This window comes from Coptis chinensis, unplaced genomic scaffold (genome assembly GCF_015680905.1).
Source record: "Coptis chinensis isolate HL-2020 unplaced genomic scaffold, ASM1568090v1 utg617_pilon_pilon, whole genome shotgun sequence".
NCBI classification, from domain to species: Eukaryota; Viridiplantae; Streptophyta; class Magnoliopsida; order Ranunculales; family Ranunculaceae; genus Coptis; species Coptis chinensis.
In genome coordinates, this window is record NW_028238172.1 from 108,801 (window position 1) to 123,389 (window position 14,589).

General features: G+C 37.5%; 3 protein-coding genes across 6 annotated transcripts; all 3 read right to left on the reverse strand.

Moving 5' to 3' along the window:
• Positions 1-437: 437 nt before the first annotated feature.
• On the reverse strand, positions 438-1,176 carry LOC147472955 (17.4 kDa class III heat shock protein-like). Its single transcript, XM_086588019.1, has 2 exons — positions 856-1,176; positions 438-788 (listed from the first exon to the last, which is right to left on the reverse strand). The coding sequence occupies exons 1-2, from the start codon at positions 1,024-1,026 to the stop codon at positions 531-533; spliced, it is 429 nt and encodes a 142-aa protein (XP_086444145.1). The 5' UTR covers positions 1,027-1,176; the 3' UTR covers positions 438-530.
• Positions 1,177-1,412: 236 nt separating this feature from the next.
• On the reverse strand, positions 1,413-6,359 carry LOC147472956 (uncharacterized). 3 transcript variants are annotated; one of them, XR_015210633.1, is made up of 11 exons: positions 6,222-6,359; positions 5,657-6,025; positions 5,310-5,513; positions 4,339-4,396; positions 4,086-4,148; positions 3,859-3,934; positions 3,162-3,277; positions 2,659-2,748; positions 2,436-2,567; positions 2,047-2,198; positions 1,413-1,760 (listed from the first exon to the last, which is right to left on the reverse strand). XR_015210633.1 is itself a non-coding variant. In XM_086588017.1 (10 exons), the coding sequence occupies exons 2-10, from the start codon at positions 5,986-5,988 to the stop codon at positions 1,629-1,631; spliced, it is 1,203 nt and encodes a 400-aa protein (XP_086444143.1). In that variant the 5' UTR covers positions 5,989-6,025; positions 6,222-6,354; the 3' UTR covers positions 1,413-1,628. The 3 variants fall into 3 exon arrangements, 2 of the variants coding, with proteins under 2 accessions (XP_086444143.1, XP_086444144.1); XM_086588017.1 differs by lacking the exon at positions 2,047-2,198 and having other exon boundaries at positions 6,222-6,354; XM_086588018.1 differs by lacking the exons at positions 2,047-2,198; positions 2,659-2,748.
• Positions 6,360-8,906: 2,547 nt separating this feature from the next.
• Positions 8,907-13,757, reverse strand: LOC147472957 (sucrose synthase-like). 2 transcript variants are annotated; one of them, XM_086588000.1, is made up of 14 exons: positions 13,524-13,757; positions 12,717-12,830; positions 12,385-12,511; positions 12,158-12,309; positions 11,848-12,040; positions 11,403-11,738; positions 11,223-11,318; positions 10,964-11,137; positions 10,727-10,843; positions 10,463-10,629; positions 10,154-10,378; positions 9,504-10,067; positions 9,274-9,412; positions 8,907-9,138 (listed from the first exon to the last, which is right to left on the reverse strand). In XM_086588000.1, the coding sequence occupies exons 2-14, from the start codon at positions 12,812-12,814 to the stop codon at positions 9,106-9,108; spliced, it is 2,421 nt and encodes an 806-aa protein (XP_086444126.1). In that variant the 5' UTR covers positions 12,815-12,830; positions 13,524-13,757; the 3' UTR covers positions 8,907-9,105. The 2 variants fall into 2 exon arrangements, with proteins under 2 accessions (XP_086444126.1, XP_086444127.1); XM_086588001.1 differs by lacking the exon at positions 13,524-13,757 and adding an exon at positions 13,221-13,365.
• Between the last annotated feature and the right edge of the window lie 832 nt (positions 13,758-14,589).

Genomic DNA, 14,589 nt, shown 5'->3' on the forward strand with positions numbered 1-14,589 from the left:
TTAGTTCAAATAGGGATAATTGTGGTACCTTTACATATATAATGTAAAAAAATAAAATATATCTTATCGAAAAAAAAAAAAAATAGGGCCAAGTGAGGGGCTTGGAAGGGGCAAATCTTGGGCCGGACTATGCTCCGTAACCTAGACCCTAGCCACCTTAACAAGCATGAGGGGCGGCCGGCCCTCCCGCCTCAAATCTGTGGGCCAACTTTTGAGGGTTTTGGCCAGCATTTTTGAGGGCCGGGTCGGGCCGGGTTGAGGGCCTGAGGGCCAAATTATCACCCCTACGTTGAATAAGTGTCTCACACGTGCAAGGAGGTTAGTGTAGTTTAAAGCCGAAGTACCCTGCATTCCCGTCTTCTTCTCTTTCCACATATTTAAGTTTTAACCCGATGTTCGCCCGAGATCTTCATTTGACGAAGCAATTTGAGGAGTCATTAAAGCGTAATACGTCTTGGCATTACATAAACTTTGCATTACAAAATAATAATAATACAAAAGATAGACCAGCTAAATTTCAAAATGGACAACTATGAAATCTGAACTTCCACTGTTTTGGCCTTTGCAGTTGGAGGAAGTTTCTCAACTGTAAGAGCAAGTACTCCGTTTTCACATTTCGCAGAGATTGTGGACACATTACTATCCTCAGGTAAGCGAAATTTCCTCAAGAATTTCGGTGCAGCTTTCCTCTCTAGTCGAATGTACTTGCATCCTTCCTCTTCTCCATCTTCCCTTTTCCTTTTACCATTGCTTCGAATCACAAGAGTTTTCTCATCTTCCACACTTACCTACATACCAACCAAAGGTAAATAAAACTCGATCACAAGTAAAGTATACCAAACCAACAAATCATACCTGAATATCGCTTTTCGAAAGCCCTGGCACATCGACGAAGAAAATATACTCCTTGGGCGTGTCAAGTATGTCAACCAGAAGACTTGACGACATCCCCTTGCTCTCACTGTTATCATCAGTCCTTAAAGATGGGATTAATAACTTCTCATGCAAGTGCAACAGTTCACTCATTCTGCAATTCCGAATTTGTTAAAAACTTAAATTTTGTGCTTGGCGTTGGTGAATCGAATTGAATTGAAAGAGCTAGGGAGTTAACTGTGTGTTTTAAAAGGTTAAGAGGAAAGTTCGAGAAGTGAGTTGTTGCACTCCCCAGAATGATCCAGAAGTTTCTTGCTTTGATTTGTTTTCTGCATTTACATATGGTCACTTCAGGAGTTCAGCGTATCCACGTTAGACTTTGCTCAACACGTGTCAATTAGTACCTGGGTTTGTAAGTCTAAGCCCATATTCATGCGTACGTAGGTAAGTTTTGGTAGAAACAAAATCAACTAACAAAGCCCAACCTATGCTGAATATGTAAACTAACAGAGTCTATATTCCATTATTCCTCTTTAGAGTTCTTGAACTTGCACTCCGTTGATTTCTTCAGTTTCAACTACTTGCGGGAAATTAATATGTAAACTAGCCTGTTATAGCTTAAATTTGCATGGACATACTTACATACAAACACTTAAATAACTGATTACATTACAATCAAATAGCATAGGATTGTAGAATTATCTAAAAATAGATAAGTCTAACTATACAACAAATGTTTCTAATTCAAGTGATAATCAATCAAGACTTTCAAACCAGTCAAGCACCGTCCTAGCAAGCACCCGAGTATCGTTTAGTGAGAGAGCTTTTAATCCTTGTGCAAGAGCATCTGCTGGAGTATAAGCGTAACCTACTTGCCATCTCAGATCCTATGAACAACGGAAAACTTCAGTCAGTTAAACAAGGATATCCCGATGCTTGATTTATAGGCTAAACATGAGAATCACTAGTGTACATGGTCATTATAGGTGACAGCCACTGAGAAACTGTGATGAGTAAGCTCACATTGTAGTATCAGATATGGCCAATGAACCCGATATCGAATAATTGTCATGACAAAACAGTCTGTCAGAACTATTACATTTATGATTTATCAGTTGATGATCACAGCATGAAGAGTTTCCTATTTGAAGTGAATGGTCCTTCAAATCATACCGTCTATACAAGGGAATAGGGTCTTAAGTCCTTGCTGAAATGCACGTCATCTAAGCATGAGACTATGCCAGCTGAAATCAAGTTAGTTTGCTGATTTGAGGACATGCGGGACAAATTGCTTGAGGTTTCCAAACCCTGCTCTGGGTAGGTATCTGTTTCAGGAATGCTCAATATTCATTCTTAATTCTTTGTGTTGTTCACACGACATGATCAATTCAAAGAGAGGAAAAGGATAGGCAGCCTAGGTCCAAAAGAAATAATTTATTTCATTTTATCATCTGAGGTATAGACACACAGACATCAAGTCACCACTAATTCATATATAATGAGTAACTTTATTTTAATTCTCATAAAAAGATACAGTACTGAGAAACAATCAGTAGCTATACCTGTATGCAAGGGGTTAGATGGTTTCCATTTAACGAGACCTTTTCTAGTGTTCCACCAATAGACTGCACACGAGGCTTCAACATTTCTTCAACTAGATCCGTCTCATCAATGGCGTCTGAATTAAACTTCACCTGAAAAGTTCAAAAGCCACGATAAAGTAAGATAACCACAAGATATCTTATTGCCTCAGAAAATATCTACGAGATTAATCATTTCAAGTACCAGTAGTGTGTGAGAGACATTGTAGGAATTTTTAAAACATTCACGGTTTTCAGCAGGAGTTGGTTTGAATTCTGATACCCCCTGGGTGACCTGATGATAGAGAACAAAATGATAAATTCAGATTTCTAATGGTAATTGCACTAGGAACTGAAGAGAGTCAAGAAGATACTAAGGATACATGTTGCTGGTGGAGTATCACACTGGGGATGGGGAATGCCAGAGTAACAGTCAAACAACATTAATACAAGTAATCAAAACCATTCTCTGTTTCTCACTAGTCACTACCCACCGAGCTAACCATCTGTCAAGCTCCTCCGACAGCATGGATTCATCTCAAGTTTTAGACAATTCAATTAATGATTCTATTTGTGGATTTCACCATATGTCTATCTACTCGACAAATTGTTAATACAGGAGAGTTTTTATACAAACTGCGAAGGATATGACAGTCGCCGCACACTGCATTATCCATAAAGTTAAAGTAACTACATGACTTTAGAGACCTGATTCATCACCAATGGCAACTGATCGACAAACTTATTCAAAGACACCACAGCTTCCTCATTGTACTCTTTTATCACTGCTCCAGCCATGTCAAGTAGAGTTTTCCATGCGTCTCCTACATAGTTGAAGTCATATTGAGATTATTAAAATAAAATTAAGGTAACTAGAGCTTTTCTTGAAAGTTAGACTGTTTGGTTACATCCATGACATTTGATCACACTATGCAAATAGAACTAAGGAAGCATGGGAACTTCCCTTCACTTCCCTCTTCTACAGAGTCACGGAGCATAAGATGGTAGCACATGCATCACAGACTTTTCTTAAGCAATAGGAGTAGATGCAGCAAGTTCTGATATGCTGCCCATACTCGTATTAATCGAGGAGAGAAGGAGGCATACAGAAGATGGCATCCTAAGACAACACATGTTAAAACACGTATAAGAAAAAATAGGAAACCCTTTTAACTCTAATTATTGCAGGTTTTCTTGCGCTTAGTTTCACACTTTCACTTGCCAACCATTAATTATAGAGGTAAAGTCGTGTAGCAGGCACCCAATGAGTATTTGAGGAATGCCCAATAGAGTCTGCAAAAATGCAAGGGACTGCCTGGCCATGGGTTTTCTCCCTATATTTCCAGGTCATTGAGAGAGACATTAAGCTAAAACACATGGATGAAATCAGAACGTGATCATGTACCTGAAGCATTTCTAGCCATTGGATACATTGGGGACGCTTCTACAACCGGTACCATCTGACTAATTAGAGGACCAAACTGCATGACAATTTCACAAACAATTAGGTTCAACTTCGATGATCAACAAAACTGCGTCAAAGATGTCTAACCAGCTAAGTGAATCTTCATGAACCAACAGGTAAAAGTTCAATGAAACTTAGAAATAGCAGAAACAAGAACAGTATTTTACCTGCTCAAAGTATGGGACTGCCTCTGATGCTGGTCTGTTGTTGAACGAGATTATGGCATTTGCCTTATACAAGAGATATGTGAAATTTCTTTGTTACACTCCACGAAAAGCTTCAATTATTCTAAACTAAGGGAACTTCAAACTCTGCACTCTGATTTCAGAATCTGATTTGTATGATGCCTTTATTTTCAGAAAGTAATGTCACGTCTCACTCAGACAAAGTTAAATGCTGGAAATGGAAATATAAGCAGACCTTTGGTATCTTCTCACCAAAATAGCTTCCTGTGAGCAGTTGTAGTAATGCACCATTGCTGCAGTGAATCAATAATAATAACATGAGTTAAAATTTAGGCCAATGTAATAAATCAATTACCGTAAGCATACCTTTTTAAACATGTAAAAATTTGTTAAGAGACTAAAAAGTAGTGATGCTGGAAAGTTGTTGTGACATGTATGAAAATCAATGATTTCAAATATCATACTAGATACTAGACGTGCTAACATGCCCAACTAGGTTCTTTTCTAATACTAAGATCCTATGACATGATCGACAAGTACCTTAGTAACCTGCCTCCACCACCATTCCTATAGACAACAAAGATGTCTCTGAAGAAACATGAAAACATTTTGAAATAGGAATCCCACTATAACAAATGGGAGCATAGCTTAATCTCTCCCTCTGATAAATAGATAGGGGCATGAGTTGAGCCTCGTCCCCTATACAACCAGACCTTACAAGCCATATAAAGACAAAGAAGAGTTGAAATATAAATCTCACTATCTACCACATATTCACATCTCAAGATTAGATTATGGGCCTTAATTTCCCCCATAAAAAGAACTTAGTGCTTACATATAGTGGTCACTTGGTCAGAAGTTTGAGCAAACTATCTTGAGCACATAAATAGAAATGATATATGGCAAGCCCTAGTGTGGTCTGGGATGCTGAAAAACTTTATGTGGTAGACATCCGAGCATTTTTATTCATTTTTGGCTTCGACATAGCATCACTTGAGGGATAAGAAACAAACTAGCGAAAAAAAAACTACCATCAATGTGGTCTACTAAAAGTATTCTGCTATATCATAGTGAGGTTCCCTATTCCCCATGCAGTTGCTGACAACTATAAGTTGTAAAACGAACAGGAATATATATTGTGAATAAATAGTCTTTTTAATGATCCAAACTTCCACATAAATTGCACCAGAGACCAAGTGATCTCACCTATGACCAACAGAATAAAGTGGAAGTTGAGCAATCTCTTGGGCTGTTAAATGAGCATCAGGTAGTCCAGATGTTAAAACCCTGTCTAAACACGCATTGAATCTCTCATATATTTCTCTGACAGCTTTGGCATGATCAAATGTCACATTGTATGGTACAGAAATAATAAGATACCCTTCTTTGGATAAAAGCTCAATAAGATGGCTGCATTAACAGAGAAACATAATTAGAGCATAAACTATCTGTTTTATGTCAAACCAATATGTGTAGTAAATCCTGACATATTACTAAATTTACCAGGATATGATTCATGAGCTTGCAAAAGTAAAAAAAAAAATGTTTCTTGCCTGTACGTAACCTCAGGAACTGCTCCAACAAAGGCACCTCCCAAGAACTTGATAATTGCACGTGGCTTCTTCCCTTTAGGTGGGGGAATCACCAAACAAGAATCTAGCCTTTTGTAAATTTGATTTTTATTATCTTCCGTTGCAACATATCCATTAGAAACCATCTTCAAAGACGGACTCAACGAACGGGTCCAAAACTGATTTGCCTTTCCAGAAGAAACTCCATTGTGCATAAAGCTGTTTTCTGTGTGCTCATATTTACATTTCTTGAAATAATTCATAGAAGGGCATTTGAGATCCATGTGTGGAGGTAATGTAGTAATCAGAGCCATATATATTATTTACAGGAGACACTCAATCCCTTCACTTCTGCAGAGTTTATCACATTTTATCACCAATACAAGACAATAATATATATTTGATAGCAATTAAACGACATTATTAAATGCAAGAGCATCATAATAATAACTGCTAAAATGCAGACAAAATCCTACTTCAGTTCATAATAATATATACTTTCTAAAACAAAATATATTCGCATGTAATAGATGAAATTAGGACTTACCGTGGAATTTAAATGAGCACTTTTTTTTTGGTGGGTGCTGGAAAGAGAAAGAGTTGTAGTAGGGTGAAACATAAGCTAATAGTTTTGCCACGATTACCAATTCACAGCCCAAAACACCAACGTCAACTTCAACTTCAACTTCAACTTCATGCCTAAGTGGTGTGACTTGCCACTATAATTTTGGGCCGAGCTGTATCCCATTGAGGACTGGGCTTTGGGCTGAGTTATTATGGACTGATTGAAGTAGTTGTGGTATTTTAGAGCATCTTTTACCTAAACAACAAACCAAATAAACACTAAATAACTAGACATAAAAAATTCCACACCAAACTATACTGTTTTGGATAAACGAATATACAACGCAGTTTTCGAAACACCGTGCCAAAAAGGCACAATTTAGCCCAAAACTCACTCGGTGTTTGAAACACCGCCGCTTTGTACAATTTAGCCCAATGCCCACGTTGTTTTGAAACCCACGTTGCTTTTCCACACGGTGTTTGAAAAACCGCGGTTTGATACAACATCAAACCCAGGGCGGGTCCTTTGTTTCAAAGGGCCCAATGCAAAGTCTGAAAAATTGGGTTTTTGTCTAGTTTCTAACACTATAGTGGGTTTTTAAGAGCTTCACGAGGGCTTTTTATTTTGTTTATATTGGGGGCCCTATGCGCCTTAGATAGCACAAGCCTAGTGGTGGCCCTTATCAAAACAAATACCAAATGAGCTGCTTGTACTGGGCACTCATCAAATTGGATCGGGCAACCCTCAAAAAAAATAAATATTACAAATTTGTCATATTACAAGTTTGTCATCAAAGCCCAGACCCAACAACCTATCCAATTGGTCTTGCCATAATGAACCCCTTGGGGTCGTTTGAGTGTACACTCAAATGGTCTCACTATGTAGTTTGAGCGCACACTCAAACATCGTCACCATGTGGTTTGAGCGTACACTCAAATGACTTCACCATATAGTTTCAGTGTACACTCAAGTGATCTGCGCGTGTCGTTTGAAACAAAATTATTGGTTTTTTGTTAGACGATATGGCGGGGTCGTTTAGCCAGTCTCTAGAACGACATGACGGGGTAATTTGGGAACTCTCTTGGGCGACATAGCTGGGTCGTTTGGACTTAAAGAATTCGGTTTATTTGTCACGATGTTTATTTTAAAAATCAACTTCCACTTAATCAACCTAAATTCGAACTCAAACTTGAAAACGACTTCGTCAAGTTTGGGCAAACTCGAACTCAAGTTTAATCAACCCAATCTTCTATCCAAACTCAAAAAATCAAGTTTGAAATTATCAAGTTTAATCAACCCAATCTTCCATCCCAATCAAACTTAATCAACTCAATCTTCCACCAAATTAAATTTAATCAAATTTAATCAACCTAATTAAGTTTGAATATATACTCAAACGGGACACGACTCGAATTGGATGAAATCGCAAACTTTCAATTTCCATTATTGATTTACAACTCAACACTCGAAATATAAACACGATAGAAAACTCGAAATATAAACATGATAGAAAACCTTTTTATTTGGTCTCACCACTAAAAGATGTTTTTTATCAAAATTTCAAAAATTTAGTGTTTGGTATTCAGAGGGTCACACCATTGAAGAGGCTCTCATGGGGGAGTTATTGCTGATGTTGATATTATCGTTCAGCCGATTAAAGTCAGGTTTAATATAACGGTATGGACCTGGCATCAGCTCATCGTCATCACTATCAGAAAAAGGTGACAGAAGATATCCATCGTGGCCATGACTCATGAGCAAATTAATTACATTATCACCATTCAACTTTATGAGAAAGACATACTCAAGAGAGAGAGTGTGTGTCGGCGCAATTTAGGGTCTAAGTGTCTAACACTTCGGCATTATCCACCAAGTCATCAGGAAAAATCGTACTAGTCTGATGGAATCTTTTACCTAACCTAAAGAAAAATAAATTAATAGGGGTCGCTGAGTAAATGATGAAGTAGATGGACCACTCTTTCTGCATGGTACGAGTGTTATCGTACGTCAAATCAGATGCATCAGATCAGATGCATTTAACTAACATAACATTATAAGTGCTTTTTTCTTCCATAAAGAAAATGATAAAGTTGTTGCAAGAAGTTATAAGTCAAGCATAAATCACGTTTTCACCAAACGAGAATGTGCACTTATCAATTATTACAACAGAGGGAAGTCGATGATGACCCGAGAATGCTTGGGAACTTCTGTTGAATGTTTAACTTAACGTACACTACGTCACTACTAAACGGAAGCCATTCCTCATCATGCATCCTTAACAACCATGTATGCAAATTGTTAGATTTTTGAGGGGCCTAAAATGCTCAACGGGTTTGTATGGCAATCATTATACTTAGTCGTAGTATAGAATATTGGATGAAGCAAACTATTGAAGTGAGCAGTCATTCACTTAGTGAACTGCATTCTCTACGAACAAGGCATGATACTTGCATATTACCTCTAGATCACTCAATGCAAATTTCATGGTATAATGTACTACATAATATGCTCTCTGAGGACCTTTGAAGAAAAGGTCCAAATTTCCTTCCTTTTGGAGATAAGTTAAAGAGTGATCCTGACTGTTGGTGCCTTGGTGGCACCGTTGGTGCATGTGCTGAACAATATTTGTACGCGCTCATTTGTTGGACTAGTGAACAAGTAGAAAAATGAAAAGAAATTTCCTTTTATTACTTGCATGGTAAAGCTTCAGCCAAACAATGAAATTAAGTACAATCACCAATTCTCTATGCAAAGAGGGATCAATGCCGAAAACAAACAAGAGACATCCTTTCAATCTCAAACAAAAGATTTATTGCAAAAAAACAGCATGCATGCTTTGCTTGACCATGTGGGATCCAGATTTAGCCTACTCATCAATAGCCAGGGGAACCGATTGGGCCTGAGGGGGATAAAGAGAAATGCATTAGTTACAACAACTTAAAATCGTAAACTGCAACTCTTAGGTAAAGAGTAATAGGGTAGGAGGTTACAACAAATTTTAGAAATTTGGAAATTTAAAATGAAAGAGGCATACCTGCTTGCGATACTTCAGTGCATAAAACATCTCGAGATAACGCCTAGTCTCACGACGCTCGAGATTTGAGACATACTTCCAGAAGCCATAGACCCCAGCCAGTGTCATCAATCTCTCAGAGTAGATCTGCCATGTAAACCTGTAAAATGATATTGTAAACATTACATTAACAATTAGCATAATGAAACCTCAAGCCACCAGAAATTTACTACAGATGTCACTTGTATTACTTCTCAAGAATGCGCTTCAGGCCTCCTTGCGAGATTCTGTCCCAGTGCTCTGGATCTTCCTTACACTTTTCAAAGAATCCAACAATGAGCTCTGCGGCCTTATCACCTTGGTAGGGATCAATGTGAAAGCCAGACTTCCCATGCACTATGATCTCTGCTGGACCACCATGAAGAGTTGCAAAGGTGGGCAGTCCACAGGTCATAGATTCGATAACTGTGAGTCCAAAGGCCTCGTAAAAGGCAGGCTGTACAAAGGCACCCTTGGTGTCTGCTATGTAACGATAAAGTTCACCATTTCGCACCCTGTTCATCTGGGAAGAAATCCATCGAAATTGTCCATTCAAATTGTACTTATCAATGAGCTCATACATTGTCTTCATCTCCTCTTTTTCTTCCAAGTCCTTGGACTCTTTCCTCCGGTCACCAGCGACAACAACAAGGTTGACCAACTCCCTGAGTCGAGTGCTCTTACCATACAACTCAACTAGTCCAGTTATATTCTTGACACGGTCCAATCTAGCCATGGAGAATATAATTGGCTTTGTGCGATCGTTCAAGATGCCTCTACAGTAACAATAACAAAATAATAATGTCAGCTAACTAACAAGGACAAGGGGGGAAAAAACAGGAAAAATGGAAGCAAAACTCACATATGTTCTTTATTTTGGGTGGGATCATAAAGAAGCTCCTCAATTTCTGGATGCAATGCTGTGAGACGCTTTTTCTCCTCTGTATAGGGGAAGTAGACATTCATATCTGCTCCTGGTGCGACAATGTTGAACTTGGGGTCGAAGACATCAATACCATGGACAACTCTATACAGTCCGGGGAGTGTAAATGCAGTATGACTCTCATACTGTCCAACAGTGTCCTTGCTGTAAGAATTTAGAAGAAAAAAGGTCAAATATTAGGTCTGAAAATTAAAAGACCATAAAGTTAGTATGCATTAGTGAACACACCTTCCAGCAATCTCCTGGAATGTACTAGTGATGATGAAATCTGTATGGTTCATGGCATATAAATCAGCTGTGAACTGGCATGAGAAGTGGTACTTCTCTTCAAAGTTTTTCCAGTATATGTCAGAATCAGGATACTTTGTTTTCTCAAGAGCATGGGCAATGGTGCACTGCAGAAAAATACAGACAGAAAAATCAGTTTCTTAGAGTGCATGAAACAGCAATGAGAAAATGGCTTTGAGCCGCCAATAATTTTTCTCCAGTTACCTGTGTGACTCCTAATTTATTTGCTAGTAGAGATGCTACTAGATTTCCATCACTGTAGTTGCCAATTATCAAATCTGGCTTGCCCTGCATCTCTCCAGCAATTTCATTTGCAACATCCTGACAGCAGGTTAGAAGAAAGGTTAAAACTTGAGAAAGAGAAAATACTTAATACTTTTAGGAAGTAGGATACACAGAACTTTTGTGACTGGATGAGATGAGCATAAAAGAAAGTCTAACCTCAGTGAATGTCTCCAAGTATGGCCATACTTCAAACCTTGAAATCCATTTGCGGAGAATTCCTTTCTCAGTTCTGAAAGGAACTCGGATAATATGTGAATGCTCTGTACCATAAACTTTCTCAAGACGCTGACTGCAAGTCGTCCCTACGGCATCAGGTAGAAGACGCGTCACCTGGATTCAAATGCACAAATGAGAATCAAAAAGAACAAAAAGGTACTAATTAGCATTATATCCAGATAAGTGTCCGAAATATTACAATGAGTATTCGGGGTACAATATCCAGTCCTTGCTGCTTAATGCGAAGAAGCATCTCACTCTCCAAGGCACGAACTTGATCCAAAATATAGACGACCTGAAGTTATTCCAAAAGCAGAATACGTATATAAAAAATCCAGAATCTAAGATGAGATCATACTGCAATCAAATAAGAATATACCTGGCCACCAGTGTCAGGATAGCCCAGAACATCTGCTTGAGCGAAGTAGCCATGCGGAGATAGAATAACAACGTTGAAAACCATTGGTACCCTCCCAAGGAACTTTTCCAAGGTCCAGGGATCAGGTGCTTCAAGAAGATCCAAGAGCAAATGAATCATCTCCTGAACACGCTCAGCAGTATCACCCCACCCTTTCTCCAAACCAATCTCTTGGAATCTATATTCAAACTCTGAATATGGAGTATCCGGGGGAAGCGTAGCCAGATAATCCACAGCCTTCCTCAAAACCGATTCGAGTACATCAACAGTACGCACTCTGTCATTCAGCATCATTATCTGCAGAAGACCATCAACAATAATATATATGTGGGTTTTAACTTCAAAGGTACTTCAATTCAAACCACATTAATTAATTTAAGGGCTTGAACTAATGAATAAAATTTACCTTTCCCTTGTATTCGTGAGCACGGAGAAAATCAAGCATTGGTTTCAAACTATCTCTACCATGAAACATTTTTGCAGAGAGATGTCGGTTAAGGAACTCCACACCATTGCCTATGGACTTGGAAAGTGTTGGACGCGGAAAAGAAGCATTAAATGGCTCAAAGTCCAACTCAAGCACATAATTATCCTTGTGGCTGCATCAGAGTAGGCAACACTCTTGGATATGAATATTATCATATATGCTAACATAAATAGATATCGTGAAAAAAGCTTAAACTGAAAACTAGTAGTATTGCCCGGTTTGAAGTTACCTTCCGTTCACAAGTTCTTCTTTGAACTTCAGATATTCAGAAGCAGTCAACTCTTCAGCAGCCAATGCATCAACATTCACTCTAATATATTCCCAGACTCCAGGCCTTGGACGAACAGCGAATGCAACCCAAGGAGGAAAAGCAATGGCTTCCTGCACAACAAAATTTGTCTCATTAAGTCATAAGTCAAGAACAGCACAACATTGTTTGTGCTATATTGAGCTCACCTGTGTAAATTTTATAACTTCTCCAAATACCCCATCAGTAAGTTTTTTCCTTTCATCCTGTGGTATTGCAGTAACTTCCTCCAAGAGGTGATGAGGCTGCAAAATTCCCTTTCCGCGATTTTCAATTCTACACATACACACAAGACAAAAAAAACAACAGACTGTTTATTACATTTGATCTTTTGATATGCTTTTACCAGGAGATCAATTCATCTTATGATCATAAGCATTCACATACTAAGCTTCAAAGAGTTTTGATTTTCCAATGCAAGAAGTGAAACCAAAATACAAATTGTACAAGGAATAGTTTCTGAAAAAAACAGAACATATACCTTGAGAGAAGGATCAACAATTCATTGCGGGATGAGTGAAGAGCTTCATCCAAGTTCTCAAGAAGGCTATGTACGCGAGTCAGTGCACGTTCCGCCATAACTCAGAATCTCAAACTGCAATAAAACAAAGACACTAAACTTCATATCATGAAAAACCCATAATCCAAAACTTCATATATGATGATCAGAGTTTACTAGAATGTCATAAAGAATAAGTAGTAAGATAACATAACTTAATAATAAGTAATCCACATGATTCTAATTCAAATGAGAAAAACTTTTTAAAGTATGAAAACAGAACACCAACCAAACAAGAAGGCTTTAAGCAAAGAGAGAGGAAATAATAAAGGAGCAACGACTCTTGCCTTCATATTTATAGATCAGAAACAATGTCAACATAGAAAATATACTGAGAGCTTGAAAAGTGGAAAGAAAGCTTGGAGAAAAAACTACTCAAAAAAAGAAATTTCTGTTATGGTTTTTATGAAAAGAAGAAATTTTTACCTGAAACAAAACCAATGAAACGTTTTTGTATCTTTGTGATAAAGGAAAGGTTTTATTACATATATATAGATTTACAGACCATCTCATTGATGTTTCCTTTCGTTCTAACTTTTGGATAAACACTGCCTTACTGCACTAGGTAGCCTTTTACTTGTCATACAAGACTTTTCTACCAAGTCAGAGTAGAAGTTGAATAAGAAGAAAAAGGCTCATCTAGCTACACGCCTATACTTTTCGTAGTTGAATGCCTATTAGTAACCTAAGCAAACAAACAATGTAATGATTTGACATTACAAATTTTACCTTAACGGGAAGAACAGAGTTGGTGGTGAAAAATGAACTTAGTTTAGAAAGAAGGAGAAAACGAATAGAGAAATGAGATGAAGGATAAGTGAAATCTTAAATGCTTTATATACTGAGCAAGTAGAACTGTAGAAGTAGGTGGTAAAGAGGTTTCACAGCTTATTGCTGTTGTACTGTTTCTTTCTTCAACAAACCGCTTTTCACCATTACTGGTTTTCCTGTTGCAGAACCGCTGCGCCATTAATTAACTAATAATTAAAGTTAATATAATTGAGTGTTATGGTGGTAGTGTATCAATAATCATTTTATTATTACAGTATGGTGGTTTTGGCGCCGGCCGAATTCTTGTGGCAGAGCTCAGTATCATTATATGTGTGTGTCTTTTTGGTCAATTTCAAGAAATGTTACCAATCGTTTCGGATCATTTTATTTTTATATCATTATTATGCATTTATGCCCTCACCAATTGTAATTCTTTAACATAACAATTATTTTTTCTTTTGGCCTCCAATAAATCACAGCGATGAAAACTAGTTTCAACTTTCAACTTAAGTAGTGGTATCGGTTGCTTAAGACCAACTTATAGAATGATTAAATAATAATAATGATTAAGTACCTTATCCACAAGTTTTGACTATTTTCTTATTGGCACATTGATGCCCCCAACAAACAGACTTTTTGTACTGATGCACGTGGTTATAAGCACTAGAGAAACCAACCAAACATCAAATATTTAAATATTTGAACCAAATGTCCAAATCAAATATCAAACTAAAAAAATACCAACCAATTTTAGAAATGATGACGGAGTTTTGAATGAATCATGCCATATAAGGGTGCAAACAGATAAATTTGGATTCAGATATATTTGTATCCGAATCCAAATCCGAAAATTTATACCATATCCGAATCCAAATCCAACGGATATTAAAAAAATTATCCGAATCCGATTTTGGATATCTAAATCTGATATCGGATAATATCCGATCTGAAAATTAATATTAATTCAAATTTTATTTGCTTTGAATAATTCATTTTACCACTATAAAAACTATTATAAATATAT

Coding starts and splice junctions, on each gene's coding strand:
- LOC147472956 (XM_086588017.1), bottom strand. CDS start 5,988: ATGGCTCTGATTACTACATTACCTCCACACATGGATCTCAAATGCCCT. Junction 4,397..5,309: donor CTTTATTCTGTTGGTCATAG/GTGAGATCACTT, acceptor GATTCACTGCAG/CAATGGTGCATTACTACAAC. Junction 1,761..2,435: donor ATCTAACCCCTTGCATACAG/GTATAGCTACTG, acceptor CGTTGTTCATAG/GATCTGAGATGGCAAGTAGG.
- LOC147472957 (XM_086588000.1), bottom strand. CDS start 12,814: ATGGCGGAACGTGCACTGACTCGCGTACATAGCCTTCTTGAGAACTTG. Junction 12,310..12,384: donor AAGTTATAAAATTTACACAG/GTGAGCTCAATA, acceptor TTTGTTGTGCAG/GAAGCCATTGCTTTTCCTCC. Junction 9,139..9,273: donor CACTGAAGTATCGCAAGCAG/GTATGCCTCTTT, acceptor TATCCCCCTCAG/GCCCAATCGGTTCCCCTGGC.
- LOC147472955 (XM_086588019.1), bottom strand. CDS start 1,026: ATGAGTGAACTGTTGCACTTGCATGAGAAGTTATTAATCCCATCTTTA. Junction 789..855: donor TTTCGAAAAGCGATATTCAG/GTATGATTTGTT, acceptor GTTGGTATGTAG/GTAAGTGTGGAAGATGAGAA.